The sequence below is a fragment of the Trichosurus vulpecula genome, chromosome 5, assembly GCF_011100635.1.
Source record: "Trichosurus vulpecula isolate mTriVul1 chromosome 5, mTriVul1.pri, whole genome shotgun sequence".
Lineage (NCBI taxonomy): Eukaryota > Metazoa > Chordata > Mammalia > Diprotodontia > Phalangeridae > Trichosurus > Trichosurus vulpecula.
This window is the reverse complement of record NC_050577.1, coordinates 1,149,663-1,164,117: the sequence shown is the minus strand read 5'-3', so window position 1 is coordinate 1,164,117 and position 14,455 is coordinate 1,149,663. Positions and strand designations below refer to the sequence as shown.

Below are 14,455 nucleotides of genomic sequence, written 5' to 3'. Positions count from 1 at the left end.
AAGCAGGTCACATAGCCTATTAATGGGTGGGAAAGATCTTCAATTGTAAATTGACACTTTATTTGGTCCCAAGATCTTTCTCATCAATTACATAGGGCAGTGGGAATTTTGGGATAACTGGACAGAACTGTACACAACAGTATAACAGGGGATAACACAAGATACGCATATAAAGCAATGTCATCATTCCCCCCTCGAATGAATGGGCTCAAAATCTTGGGGTAAGGGGTGAAGGTCTTGGCCTCCAAAGCTTCTTCCTGCTGAAATTGGACATAGAGCTGTCCCTGCCCCAAGAGATTAAGAGTCCTGTTTGAGAGGTCAGTTCTTTAGTAAGCTGGCATCCAGAACTCAGTTGACGCCAGGTCCAGGGATGACACATCAGGTCATACAAGTTTCCCAGATTTCTCTGAAAATGCCTTTTTTTCATTTCTTGTAGCACAGTCATGCCCCATCCCCTTTGTAGGACATGTTGTTTGGCCAGCCCCCCACCGAGGAGAGCGCCGGCCAGTTTATAGCCCTTTGCTGCCATCTCCCTACTCTCTATCTTGTTCCCCCTCTCCTTTATTCCCTTTCCCTCTTGTTTCCCTCTTTACTGAAGTGTCTTTCTGTACATAATTGTGCATGTGCATTCTTCCTGTCTTTGACCAGCTCATACAGAGCGAGGGTCAGTAGCTCTCTTCACTCCTTCCTCCTTGTTCGTGTAGACTTTCACTTGCTCATCCAGATTATTTTTCTGCCTTCCCTACCCCCCATCCTTCTTTCCCTCCTTTTACAATTCTTTTAAAATTATGAAAACATAACAGAACTACTGGGGATATATATCATCTCTCCATATTACAGTGTGAGCAATTTCTCCTTTAGTCCCTTGTGATTATTTGCTCATGTTTACAATTTTATGTTTCTCTTGACTCCTGTGTTTGCACTTCAACTCTGATCTTTTCATCAAGAGCTGAGCAGTTTTCTTGTATAATTTCTTGAAATACGATATCGAGGCTCGTTTTAGGTTTCAGGCCAATCATTCTACATTAAACAGATCAGTTGTTTTTGCTGTGAGGGGCTTTACACTTTCTTCTGTGTTTTTAGTCTTTCAACTTTGTTTGATGTTTCTTTTTGTCTCGTGACTTCTTTTGGCTTCATTTCTTTTTAGAGACTTTGTTGCTTGGACCAGCCTCTTGTGCCAGACTCTTGGTTCACTTTCCCAGTCTCTCCTCCACAGCTCTTCCTTCTCTTCCTATGTTTTCCCTCTGACATTCCTTTTATTTATAAAAAACATTCAAGAAATCTTTTTTAACTCTTGCTTCATGTCCAGGGACTCTTGCTCCCAAGCTGGGTTTTCTCTGAGGTTTTTGTTGTCAATGTTCTGGAGTCCTTCACTTCTGCTGGGTTATGTCTAGATTGTCCCATCACCAACATGGCCTCTTTCAGCCTATTTCCTGATTTCAGACTTTGGATATCTGGGCTGGTTCTGATGCCTCTTTCTGGGGGAATTGAGTGTTGTGTCAATCAAACTGGGTACTTGCGTGACTTCCATGTCCCCAGCGTAGACTGCTGCGCCCCAGTGTTTGCTCTGAACATCCTTGTCTCCAGAGTCTGCATACCTGGCTAGGAAGAATGATTCACCAAGCAGGATTTGGTCTCTTCAGAGGAGCTGTAGGGCTGGAGAGGCGCTCTCTCTTCCTCCATCTCCCCGTGGTGATGTTTCTGTCCGCTTTCCCCACCTACCCTGAAGGCTTGACTTCTCTGGTATTTAGGATGGGCCTGGGTACCAAGCACATAAGATGGGGGACGGAATCTTTGCCTGGGAGAATCTCAGTGCCTTTATTTATCTATCCATTTATTTATTCACCTCATTGCTGTACGAGGAATCAGTGGCTTATTTGTGAAATCTTAATTTATATGATAATAAGGAGAACAGAATGGTAATATTATGAAAAATGTGTCTTGTTTCTGGCAGTAAACCCCATTTAATTTCTAAGGTTTTGCTTCACGTTGGGTTAGCTCTAGGACTTGGTAGGCAATTTGATGAGAGCTGCAGCACTTGGGGCTGAGAGAGGCAGATTTTCCTCTCAATGTTCCCTTCCCAAACTGTCACATCCCAGCCTCAGATTTAGGCTCTTGGTGTTCTGAAAGCCAGCAGTGTGCCAGGCGGGGTTCTCTGGCCTTGGGAGTCTGGATAAGGGTGTGTGGGTATGTGCGATGAACATACGTATCCATGCCTATGACCACTAATTGTCTCTTGTGTCCTCTTCTCCCACAGGCTAATATCCTTTCAAGAATTCATAGCGTTTGAGTCTGTCCTGTGCGCCCCGGATGCCACATTTGTGGTGGCCTTCCAGCTCTTTGACAAAACTGGTGATGGAGAGGTGAACTTCGGTAAGGCTGGGCTGAGCCAGGGGCTCCCCTTGACTGTGGTGGGTGGGGAAGGCCCAAAGACCACAACTCTGCCCTCCCTCCCTCTCTCCCTTCTGTCAGGGTCCCTGGCTGACACGAACCACATGCCGCTGCACATCACAAAGATTCTTTTTGCCCTCTGCCTCTACTGAAAGCTGTAGGCACAGGGCTTGGTCATGGAAGCCCCATCCCCCCTCATGAGGGGGACTTCAGCAAATGCCTCTAGGGCAACAGTCAGTTCCAAAGGAATAACTAATGAGTGGCAAAGGTCAGAGCGTTGAAAGAGGGAGAGACAAGAGTGCCTAGTGGATGCTGCAGTGCAGGGAGGGATGAGCTTGTCCTGGCCCTCCCCCATTCCAAAACTACTGCTGATGGGATCCTCTTTGGGCCAACTCTGTCTGCCCTCTTGGTATGTCCTCAGTGCCCAATTCCCCAGGCTTTCGATCCTCTTCCTCATCTCCCTATTTGTTGGTTCTGCCTTGTCCAGGCTTCTCCCACCCTTCAAAAACAGCCTTGGCAGGGTCCTCTCTCTGGCTGGATCACCTCCCTTGGCAGTCTGGCTGCCCCGCCCATTGTCACCAGCATTCTTGGAATGGCCAGAGGATGGGTGCTCCCCTCAGCCCTCTGGAACCTCTCCCACCTGGCCCATGGCCAGGAGACCTCTTCTCCCTCCAAAGTCCCACCTCAGGTATGCATGTCCTCGGCTGGCCTGTTGGATATTTCGGACTCAACGTCCTGGAGACCGAACTCCTTAGGTCTACATGGACACAGCCCCTCTCTGCCTTGAGCTTCAGGGTTATGCCTTCCCCTGGGCTTGGCGGTCACAGGCAGATGGTGGCTTCCGTTGCCCTTGCGGTGAGGGAGGTGTCTGTTCAGAGCTGATTTCCTGCTTAACTCTTCTGTCTTTTATTTTACCTACAGTTGGGTTTCCTAGGTGGTCATTTATCATTCTTCTTTCCCAAAACCTCCCTGTTGTGGTTTTTCCCTGGACTCTGAGCCCTTTGGAAGGCTCCTCATGTTCTCCATGGAATCAGCCCCATGGACAAGTCAGCCAGGGCCTCCTTGTGATGGAAGGAGACTCCTGGGTGAGCACAGCTGGCCTGTTCTGTAGGTGCTGGACGCTCCTGTTGAGGGCCAGGACCAGGGCTGGCCTGGATATCTCATCCGCACCCTCACACAAGGGAGGCTCATCCAGCTCCTCATGGTACCAGAACAGAAAGTACCTGTTGGAGGATTGGGGAGGGCCCCACAGCATGCCTGGCCCCTAGTAGGAGCTTTACGGATGCGTGTTGCTTGCTGTCTCCCGCCAGAGTCCCCATTTCTACCTTCACAGCCTCTCGGGTGCTGCATGCACACCCCATCTCTTCACTCATCTCTGGTCTCAAGTCTCCCCACTTCGGCCCATTCTTCCGCCCAGGTCTGAGCAACTCAGTTCTGGGATAAAGTAGGGCCTCCCCTGTTTGGCCAGATTCCCTCTCCTCGCTTCCTCATGCTGGGTGTGCCCTTTCCTTGGTGCCCTGGCACAGTTCCTTTTCTTCTTCAGAGGTGAGGCCTTTTCTGGTGGTTCCTGCACCCGCCCTCTCACAGGGTCTTCTGTGTAACTGCCGCGTGTGTCCCCCTTTTGGATGGAAGCTCCTGGCGACTTGGAATCACTTCTTTCTGTATCTTTGCTGAGCAAGTGACTGGCACGTAGGAGGGGACTTGGAGATGCTTTGTCCTTTCCCTTTCCCCTCCCAGCTAGCTCTGTCCACCTGAGTGTCTGGGAGCTGCCCTGCTCTGCCCTGCAGCCTTCCTTTTGTGAACATGAACTGCTTGCCTCCAGAGGTCGGGTAGGAGGCTGCATCATCTTGCCAGGGAGCCTTCTGTTTGTCAGCCCCAGGCAGATTTCCCTCCATGTCCTATCCATCTGTCTGTTTGTCAAGCAGGCTAAGATGACCCATTTTGAAATTGGGAGAATGAATTCTTGGGGACATCAGACCACATCTGATGCTTGGCTTTATCCCGAGGGGAGTGGATGATAGGGCAGGTTGCCCTGGGTCAGGAGTATTTTTTTTTCTCATTTTTATTTCAAAAAAATTTTTTTTAATTTATTTTTTGTTTTTATTTTATAACTTTCAGTTCCATAAGCTTTTGAGTTCCAAATTTTCTCCCCTTTCCTCCCCTCTCTCCTCCCCAAGACAGCATGCAATCTGATATAGGCTCCACATATACATTCACATTAAACATTTTTTCACATTAGTCATGTTGCAAAGAAGAATTAGAACCTATGAAATGAACTATGAGAAAGAAGAAACAAAACAAAAAAGAGAAAGAGAGCAAATAGTCTGCCTTGATCTGCTTTCAGACTTTGTAGTTCTTTCTCTGGACGTGGCCTTTGGGAGTTGTCTTAGGTGCTTGCATTGCTGAGAAGAGCTGAGTCTGTCAAAGTCAGTCATCGCACACCATGGCGTTACTGTGTATATTGTTCTCCTCTTGTGCTCCCCTCACTCAGCATCAGTTCATATAAGTCTTTCCAGGTTTTTCTGAAATCTGCCTGCTCGTCATTTCTTACAGCACAGTAGTACTCCATTACGTTCATATACCACGTCTTGTTCAGCCATTCCCCAATGGATGGACATCCCCTCAATTTCCAATTCTTTTCCACCACAAAAAGAGCTGCTGTAAATATTTTTGTACATCAGGGTCCTTGTCTCATTTGTGTGATCTCTTTGGGATACAGCCCTAGAAGTGGTATTGCTGAATCAAAGGGTATGAGCCCGTTGGACATAGATCCAAATTATTCTCCAAAATGGTTGGATCAGTTCACAACTCCACCAACAATGCATTAGGGTTCCATCTTCTCCAGCATTTATCATTTTCCTGTTTTGTCATATTTGCCAATGTGATTGGTGTGCTGTGGTACTTCAGCATTCTTTTGATTTGCACTTCTCTAATCAATAGTGATTTAGAGCATTTTTCATATGACTATAGATATCTTTAATTTCTTCCTCTGAAACCTGCCTGTTCATATCCTTTAACCATTTATCAATTGGGGAATGACTTGTATTCTTATAAATTTGACTCAGTTGCCTGTATATTTTAGAGATGAGGCCTTTGTCAGAGACACTGGTCGTAAACATTCTTTCCCAGTTTTCAGGAGTATTCTTGAGACAAGGTCTGGGTTTGAGGGTTTGCTTCAGGCTGGGATCCCAAAGTGTCTTCAGGAGGAGCAGCCACACGTTCCCTCATCCAGCATGCCTTCATACACCCCTGAGAACCCGTCCTCTGGTTGACAGCCTGATGCCTTCCTCAGAGATTCCTCTCCAGGCTGCCCTGCTCCACCAAACACCCTCCCTTCTTCTTGATTTGCAGCTTCCTTTGTGGGGTCATTCCCCATTACACTATAAGCTCCCTAAGAAGAGAAGCTGGCTTCCCAGCTCAACACAGTGCCCGGCACCAAGTCAGCCGGCCAGAAATATCTGTCGACTTGTCTTGATCCTCAGGATCCTCAGAGGGATCCTCCTACTTGTTTACAAAATGAGTCACCATGTCTCCATTGACTCTTAGACATCCAACCTTTCACTTAACAATAAAACGAAAGCAAGTGCAGGGAAACTCACAACAATATGCTTAATACTCTCTAACTAATGTATGCAGTATTCATAGGGGAGAGTAGACATGTGGACACACACTTACAGATGCCCAGCAGGTAAGCACATGAATGAGGAAGACCCATGTGCTTGGGGCAGCAAACAATTGGACTTCAAGCTTTTATGTCTGTGGTCCCATCAGGACCAGTCTGCTTCCTGGGAAGCCACATCTCCACTGGAAAGTCCCCTTCTGGCCCTCCCTTCTCTCCTGATGGGCAAGTCTCCTCCTTGTCTCAAACTGAGAAGAGGAACAAGTGGGTACAGCTCATTATCTCCCTTAAAAGGGCACTGAGAAAACTCATTTTTTGACAGAAACTACTGGGAAACACAATGGCAGAAACTAGGTATAGACCATTTCAGACAGTATACCAAGATAAGGTCAAAATGAGTACATGATTTACACATAAAGGGTGATACCATAAGCCAATTAGGAGAGCAAGGAATAATTTATTTGTCAGATCTATAGAAAAGGGAAGAATTTAGGACCAAAGAAAATATAGAGACCGTTACAAAATGTAAATAATTTTGATTATATAAAATTAAAGTTTTTGCACAAACAAAACCAATGCAACCAAAATTAAAAGGAGAAAACTGGGGGAATTTTTTTTTTTTGCAACAGGTATCTCTGATAAAGGTCTTATTTCTCAAATATATAGAGAACTGAGTTAAATTAATAAAAAATACAAGTCTTTCTCCAATTGTTAGCTTTCAGACAAAGAAATGAAAGCTATGTATAGTCATGAAAAAATGCTCTACATCACTATTGATTAGGGAAATGCAGATTGAAACACCTCTGAGGTGCCACTCCATACCTATCAGATTGGCTGATATGATGCAAAAGGAAAATGATAAATGTTGGAGGGCATGTGGGAAAATTGGAACACTAGTGCACTGTTGTTGGAATTGTGAACTGATCCAGTCATTTTGGAGAGTAATTTGGAACTATGCATAAAGGACTATACAATTGTACATACCCTTAGATCCAGCAATACCACTGCTAGGTCTGTATCCCAAAGACAAACAAAAAAAAGGCGGGGGAAGGACCTACACATACAAAAATATTTATAGCAGCTCTTTTTGTGGTGGCAAAGAATTGGAAATTGAGAAGATGCTCACCAATGGGGAAATGGCTGAACAAGCTGCGATATATAGTTGTGATGGAATATTATTGTGCTGTAAGAAATGATTTCAGAAAAACCTGGAAAGACATATATGAATGGATGCAAAGTGAAATGAACAGAATCAGGAGAAGTGCATAATAGCAACATTGTAACAGTGATAAACTGTGAACGACCCTAACCCTAAGAGTCTAATTATTTTCAGCAATACAATGATCCAGGACAATCCCGAAGGAGTCATGATGAAGTCTGAACTGGTGCTGTCTGAATATAGCCTGGTTGGGTTGGCATGCACACTGGAGTCTAGGTTCTCATGGACAGGTGTCCGTGAGGAGGAGGAGGAGGAGGACGCTGGGTAAGGAGAGAAGGGGCAGAACAGGGACAGCTTCAGTGAGTCAGGCTGGAGGCCTTATTTCTAAACTGTAGCCCTCCATGCTTTTAACTACGAGAGACACAAAAACCACTTTTCTGAGTCCTACAGGGTAGATGAGAAGAGAAGCCCACTTCTGAGCACGTCCATAGTTCTCAGAGAGAAAGGATGTTTAGGTGTATTCTGGAGGTGGGTGTCAAGACGTCTAATTGAAAGAAAAGCGTTCCTTGCCAGGATGGGCGTGCAGTTGTGTTCTGTCTGCTCATGTGACTCTGAAGGAGCTTGGCATGTGTGGTCATGGTTCTGAAAGGAAATGATTTGGGGTAACATCCATGTGAAGAAATCCTTTGTGAAACTAAGCCTTGAAGCATCTGAGGCCAAATGCCTGGTCCTGTGTGTCCTCCCCATTCACCTTGACCTTCCTGTCCCCACATCTCCACCTCCCTGGTTCTTCTCAGGTGTCCCTCTCCTCCCCCAATATGTGGGTGTTTCCCAGACTTATGTCCCAGGGCCTCCTCTCTTGATACACATCTTGATTTTGGGGTACATCTTCTTCCTTGGTTCACTTATTCTCTGCAAATGACTTCCAGTTCTCTGTCCACCTGCTGGAGTCTTTGCCTTGAAATCAGGATGTTTCCCATGGGCCCTCTCCTGCTCCTCCAGACATGCCCATTTTTGTTCTGTGTTGTTGCCTTGGTTTAAGACTCTAGGATTTTCTCAGACACTCTTCAGTCTCTCCATTACTCTTGTCCCCCAATACACATACTGCCCCCTGCCTAGGTCCCATCCATCCCCTTCACACCAGTGTTCTTGCGCATGGCCTCTTTTCCACTGACTGGGCCATGTGCAGGCCTACGTGTTCAGCGTTCTGGAATACCCTGATGGGCTTCTACTGAGATCTCTGCTTGAGCAGAAAAATAATTGCAATAAATATCTTGCCCGTAAGTGGTCTTTACATTTACCTCCTCTGAGAGCTTTTTTGGGGAGTTTGGCTAAGAAATACCTGAGGAGAAGGATAGGGTCTAGTGAAGGGGTTTTTTAAGGATGAGGAGGCTTGGGCAAGCTTAATCACTAAAATTATTATGAAGAAAGGGGTTGACAAAGGTCAGAGGGAGATAAAAATGTCTGTTGTTGTTATTGTTGTTATCCCTTCCTAGTTTGAAAGGCAATCTCCACTGAAGAAAGGATTTAGGTTGAGGTTTATTCGTATAGTAGATACTTAATAAATGCTAGTTGATTGACTCTTATTTTGAAGTTTACTCCTATGGAAATTACTTTTACTTTAGTGATTGGGTGTCATTTCATAATAAATGTTTCCCTATTTAATTGTGGTTTTTTTCTTATTTTTTTCTAGAATTTTTTTTGTTTTTGAATGTTTTAATTTTTTCCATGGAGGGTTCAATGGTCTATTCTAAAACCAAATGGGACTTTATAAGTTTGTTTGCATAGTGAAAAAATTCTTGTTTTTATAAAGTCGTAAAATAACATAGACCTAAGAACTTTATGAATTGGTCATGTTTAATTTAACTCTTTCCATCTCTCTTTGCCTTTTCCAGAGGATGTAAAGCAAGTTTTTGAACGGACCACCATTCACCAACACATTCCATTTAACTGGAATTCGGAATTTGTGCAGCTGCATTTTGGGAAAGATCGAAAAAGACGGCTGCCCTATGCAGAGTTCACTCAGTTCTTACTGGTGAGCGGTTCCTCGCCTCTGCTGCTAGAAGGCATGGTCCCTTGACCCAGAACACTATGTTTGCAGAGTAGAGAGGGCCTCCCGCCCCCGAGGACACAGCTTTGGGAGGAGGTTCTCCAAACATCTTATTCCCCTTAGGTACAGAACGTGCCCCTCTTTTGCCCAGGGGACTGCAGAGCAGAAGTAAGGCTCTGAATGCTCCAACTTCTTGCCAAAGGCTTGGGATTTCCCATGATTTCCCTGAAGTGCGCACCTGAGTCTGACAGTGTTAACTCCTTGCCCTCTCTTTGGGGCAGCTGGGCAGTGAGGGGTGAGAAGATGGGAAAGGGATGAAAAGCTTGGAATGCTGAGCAGAGCCCTTGGCATTTTCTCCTGGAGGCCCTAGGGAGCCACAGGAGGTTCTAGAGTAGGGGGTGACAAGGTCAGGCCCAGGCTGAATAATGGGACTAGACAATGGCGGCTGTCCTCCCTCCCGAGGCTCCACCCCCTTCACTTGCTCGCTACTGGGTGCTCTCTGACCACAGAATTTGTTCCCTTTGCGGTGCTGTCCAGGCCTGCGGAGAAGGGATGGGATGTGTGTCTGCTTAGGGCCACATTTGCGCACTAGCATGGCACTGCCCAGGGCTGTTTCCTTTCATTTCCTCCCCCTTCTGCGCTCCTTGATGGCAGGGTGCGCCTTTACCTCTTTCTGTACCTCCAGCACTTGGCACAGTGCCGGGCACATGGTAGGTGCCACATCAGTATTTATTGACTGACTGCCTGACTTTTCTTTTCTTTCCCATCATTGTGGTCCTGGCTCTGTTTCTGTCTGGCTGCATCTGTCCATGGGAGTCTTCCCATGCTTTTCTGAATTCATCTTGTTGTTTCCAACAGCATTGCATTCATTCCTCAGCACCAAAAGTACAGACAGAATCCTCTTAGCCCTCATAAATGCCTACTGTGTGCCAGGGTTATCTAGACATTGTAACTTTGGCACCCAGACCTTCACCCTTTGATCTAGGAAGTTGTTTAGTCGGGTGCTGAGCCGAGCCATGGGCATACAAAAGCAAGCCCCTGCCCCCTCTTCCCGCCCTCCCAGAGCTTCTGCTTAGGCTTTGATCCTGTCCATTATATCACAAATGCCGTGGCAAGTTCTGGGAAGTTGGGATTGCCAGGGAGGTGGCAGAGATAAAGGAAGGCATTCGATGGCCAGGTAAGACCTTCCACTCCCACCCATCGATCCCTCTCTTTTTCCCAGGAAATCCAGTTGGAACATGCCAAACAGGCCTTTATGCAGCGGGACACTGCACACACCGGGCGAGTCACTGCCATGGACTTCCGGGATATCATGGTTACCATCCGCCCACACGTCTTGACACCTTTTGTGGAGGAGTGCCTGGTTTCGGTGAGCTGCATCTCCTGGGGCTGGGCCAGGCAGGGCCATCTGTTTGCTGTCCCAGCTCTGGGAACCACCACACCTGTGCTCTGACCCTCTCTGCCACCCTGCAGACCAGTTCCTCCCATTGGAGGCTCTCTCCGCTGGCAGGATCATCACCCAACCTTGATGCTAGCTTTGGATGTCAGCCTAAATCCCCTGTGTCTCTGCTGCTCTCTTCTTGAGGGCAGACCCTGGCCTCCTTCCTCTCCTCAGTTCAGGGCAGGGGCCTCTCTGACCCTTAAAGGATGGCTTTTCCACCAGGAAGGCCGCCCTTCCAGCTCCCTTAGCCCCTGACAGCCACTGGCTCTAATGTAGTCCTCTTCCTGCTTAGCTTTTTGTGATGTCTGTCAAGTCAGAATTGGCGTGACATTAGGAGAGAGAGACTGAATGTGGGACATTCCAGAACGGAAATCCCTTCCTAAGGGGACATTTTGTGTGTTTCCCTTATCCTTCATCAAAACCCTGGTTCTCCATAAATTCTTCCCCTACCCCCATCCCCACACCCATCATGCTTTCCTGTTTCCCACAGAGCATGCACTGTGGTCAGAAATCTGTGTCATGGGGGGACTGCACATATGATGGTATATAGCCATCCGCAAGGGTCATGGCAAACCTTCAGGAAAATGCTGTCATCAGCCCCTTTCGTTAGAGGCTGGTCTCGTGCAAGCATGTATGTCTGTCTGTCTGTGCGCTCATGTGTGTGAGTGCATGTGCATGTGTTTGTGAGTGTGTGTGTGTGCGTGTGTGCGTATTTGTGTGCGTGCGCATGTGTGTGTGAGCACGCGTATGTGCGTGCGTGTGCATGTGTGCTCGTGCGCATGCGTGTGTGCGAGCGTGCGTGTGTGTGCATGTGCATGCATGTGTGTGAGCACGCGTATGTGCGTGCGTGTGTGTGTGCGTGCACGTGCGTGCGTGTGTGCGTGTGCGCGCATGTGTGTGTGAACACGCGTATGTGCGTGCGCACGTGCATGTCTGTGTGTGTGCATGTACATGTGCACAATGTGGCTTTGCTTTGTAGAAGACTTGTGCATCTGCTCATTATGTCAAATAAGCCAACTTATGAAGTGTTGCCCGTTGAAACTTGTGCCCAGCACATGGCTTGCGGACTGGCTAAGCAGGGATGGCGCATGTGCTGGGGACTGCCGTGTTTATGATCTTGTAGACACCTGGGCACCTCGAACCCACCTTGGATTCTTTTTCCCCCCTCAAGGCTGCGGGAGGTACCACAGCCCACCAAGTTAGCTTCTCCTACTTCAATGGATTTAATGCTCTCCTTAACAACATGGAAATCATTAGGAAGATCTACACCACGCTGGCTGGCAGCAGGAAAGATGTGGAAGTCACCAAGGGTGAGCGGTGGTGTGGCTCGGGGGGCAAATTGCCTCTGTGAGCTGGAGTTCTCCCGGGAGCCAAATGCGTGCCTCGTGGAGGCATTACCTGGAGTTGGGACAAGAAAGGTGCCGTTGGGATTAGCGATAGAAATGAGGTTTTCTGAATGTTTGAAAATCCAAAGCCAAGTTGGATTTGTCTGGCACCCTCCTCCATTAAAGATCACAGGCTCAGTGCTCCGTCACCAGGGTGGTCATGGAGGGCAGGGGGAGCCATCCCTCTGTCCCAGCTTCTGTCAGCCTCATGGATGTTTGCCCTGGGTCCCCCCGGGCCTGGCCTCAGCTGCTTCACAGTTTGGTGATTTGAAGGCCCTGGGCACCCCTTTTGTTAGGGATTCCCCAGGGACATGTGGAAGCTCCTGCCCTCCCTGGACCTGGAGTTTTTCTAGTCTGTTTGCGCTGTTGCCCTTTCTTTCTCTGGGCCCTCTTCTCTCCCAGGATCATTCCCCCTCCCAAAAAAGCATCACTTAGGATAAATTGTACTTTAAAAGGAATTTTAAAAGGGAGAACAAAGAGGAAGAGTGGGGAACATGAGTGAAACCAATCAGTGTGTCAGACAGCCCCATTCCCTTGTCTCTCTCCCCCACTCTCCTCCCACTTCCCTTTAGAGGAGTTCGCTCTGGCAGCTCAGAAGTTTGGGCAGATCACCCCTATGGAAGTGGACATCCTCTTTCAGCTGGCCGACCTCTATGAGCCACGAGGGTATGCTGTGGTTTGGGGCTGGGAGGACGACTGTTTGTTCGTGTTCTTAAGTCTTAATAAAGTGATGGAAGGGTCCCTTTGCGGGGGGGGGGGTGGGGGGTGGGGAGCAGTGACCCAGAGAAGCTTGGGGAAAGCCTCTGGACCCCCCAGAAGTAGCTGTTGTTCTCTGCAGGCGCATGACGTTGGCTGACATTGAGAGGATCACCCCCCTTATCGGGGAGCAGCTGCAGTGCAAGCTGACCGAACACCAGAGGCAGGTTTGTATTCTGCTGGCTCTTGACCTACTCTTGGGCCTTGGGGCACTGCGCTTCCGATGGCCTGGTGGCGGAGTGACTGAACAAAGCACTTCCACCCTCCCGCCTCCTGGGTCTGTCTGCCTGGCCTGACACTCACGATACTCAGCCCCAGCATGGATCTCGCTCCTTGAGCTTAGTCCGCAGGCCTGGCGTTAAGCCTGAGGTCCCATTTCGAGGGTGCTGGGCCCCCCTCAATCACTCGAGAGCTGCCTTTTATTAACTCCTGGACCTTCCAGTTAATAGCATTCAGGAAGGAAGGGCTTCCTTTGGTGCAGGCATTGTGTTCAAGTGCTGTCTTAGAAATAAATGGATTCCTAATGTCATCAGTGTAACCTCCTGTGAAGCAAAGCAGGCCTTGGCTGCTGGGAGACTTGGGCTTGCACAGAGATGCCAGTGTGACCACAGTGGTCTGGGGTGGGCTCCAGTCTTCCCCACCCTGGGACAGTGGCTAGTTGTGTGAGCAGGATAGGAGGCAAGCAGGGATCCAGCTGAACTCAGCACCCTGGAAGCCAGCTGGCCCCCTTCAGAGAGGAAGCCTGAACCGGCCAGCGGGCCTCTGGTCGGGGGGACCACGTTCTGCTCCTTCTCTGCCTGTCCTCGGTGCTCAGGGCCAGTGTGAGGCACACAGGAACTGGCACCAAGCCCCGCCTGCCTATCCCAATGGCTGCTCCCAGTGAAGGGCAGGCAGAGGGCACTGGGGGCTGCTGCACACCCCAAGCCCATTTGGCTGTTTCTGACCCACGGGCCTCGCTCCTGGCCAGATGGCTGCAGGAAGCAGGTGGCAGGCCGCCCAGAGGCAGAGTGAGCCAGAATGTGCATTGGGATTCTGACAGATCTTGGGTAGCCGAGACCCTGGCTGCTGATCGGGGTGCATGTCTCCGGTGCCTCTGGATTCCTCACTAGGAGGGGAACATTTGTAGGGACCTGCTGTGGTCCTGGAAGTGCTCAGAAGCACATGCCAGAGATTCCCTGGAAGATAGGGGTTCTTATTACCAACTGAGGAGACTGAGGCAGACAGGGCTACCAGGAGGGGAGTCTGGACTTGAACTCAGGGCTTCCAGATCCAGGCCCTGGCGCCCTCTAGCCACCTATTGGGGTTACTCCATGCATGAGCCTAGTTTTTGTCTGACCCTTTGGCCTCAGACTTTTGCAGTCAAAGAATATCAAAGTTTTGAAGGTGTAAATGTCATTATGCCTAAAATCCTATTTTTTCTGAAAATGCTATCTATTCTGAGTGGCTCCTGAGCAATGTAGTGGGCATCCATGGAGGGGGCAGGCAGCCGTGGCAGGTGAGGCCATGCTCAGTCCTTGGGCCAGCCCTGCTTGCTGAATTGCCTTCTGAGCCATTGATCAGGGGTAGTTTAAAAAATGAAGGCATTAGGTATTGTTTCCTTGTGCTGGGGTGAGGAGGGCCTCTGGTGTGGCACGGCGTGGTGTGGCGCAGCACA

At 48.6% G+C, this 14,455-nt stretch overlaps 1 protein-coding gene across 1 annotated transcript in view; it reads left to right on the top strand.

The window, feature by feature from the left end:
- SLC25A13 (solute carrier family 25 member 13) overlaps positions 1 to 14,455 on the top strand; it is a 105,672-nt gene that overhangs the window by 53,005 nt on the left and 38,212 nt on the right. Inside the window, exons 4-9 of the mRNA XM_036759762.1 lie at positions 2,258 to 2,373; positions 9,065 to 9,204; positions 10,442 to 10,588; positions 11,832 to 11,970; positions 12,618 to 12,711; positions 12,884 to 12,968. Coding sequence (XP_036615657.1) covers positions 2,258 to 2,373; positions 9,065 to 9,204; positions 10,442 to 10,588; positions 11,832 to 11,970; positions 12,618 to 12,711; positions 12,884 to 12,968 — 721 coding nt within the window. The remainder of the gene's footprint in view (positions 1 to 2,257; positions 2,374 to 9,064; positions 9,205 to 10,441; positions 10,589 to 11,831; positions 11,971 to 12,617; positions 12,712 to 12,883; positions 12,969 to 14,455) is intronic.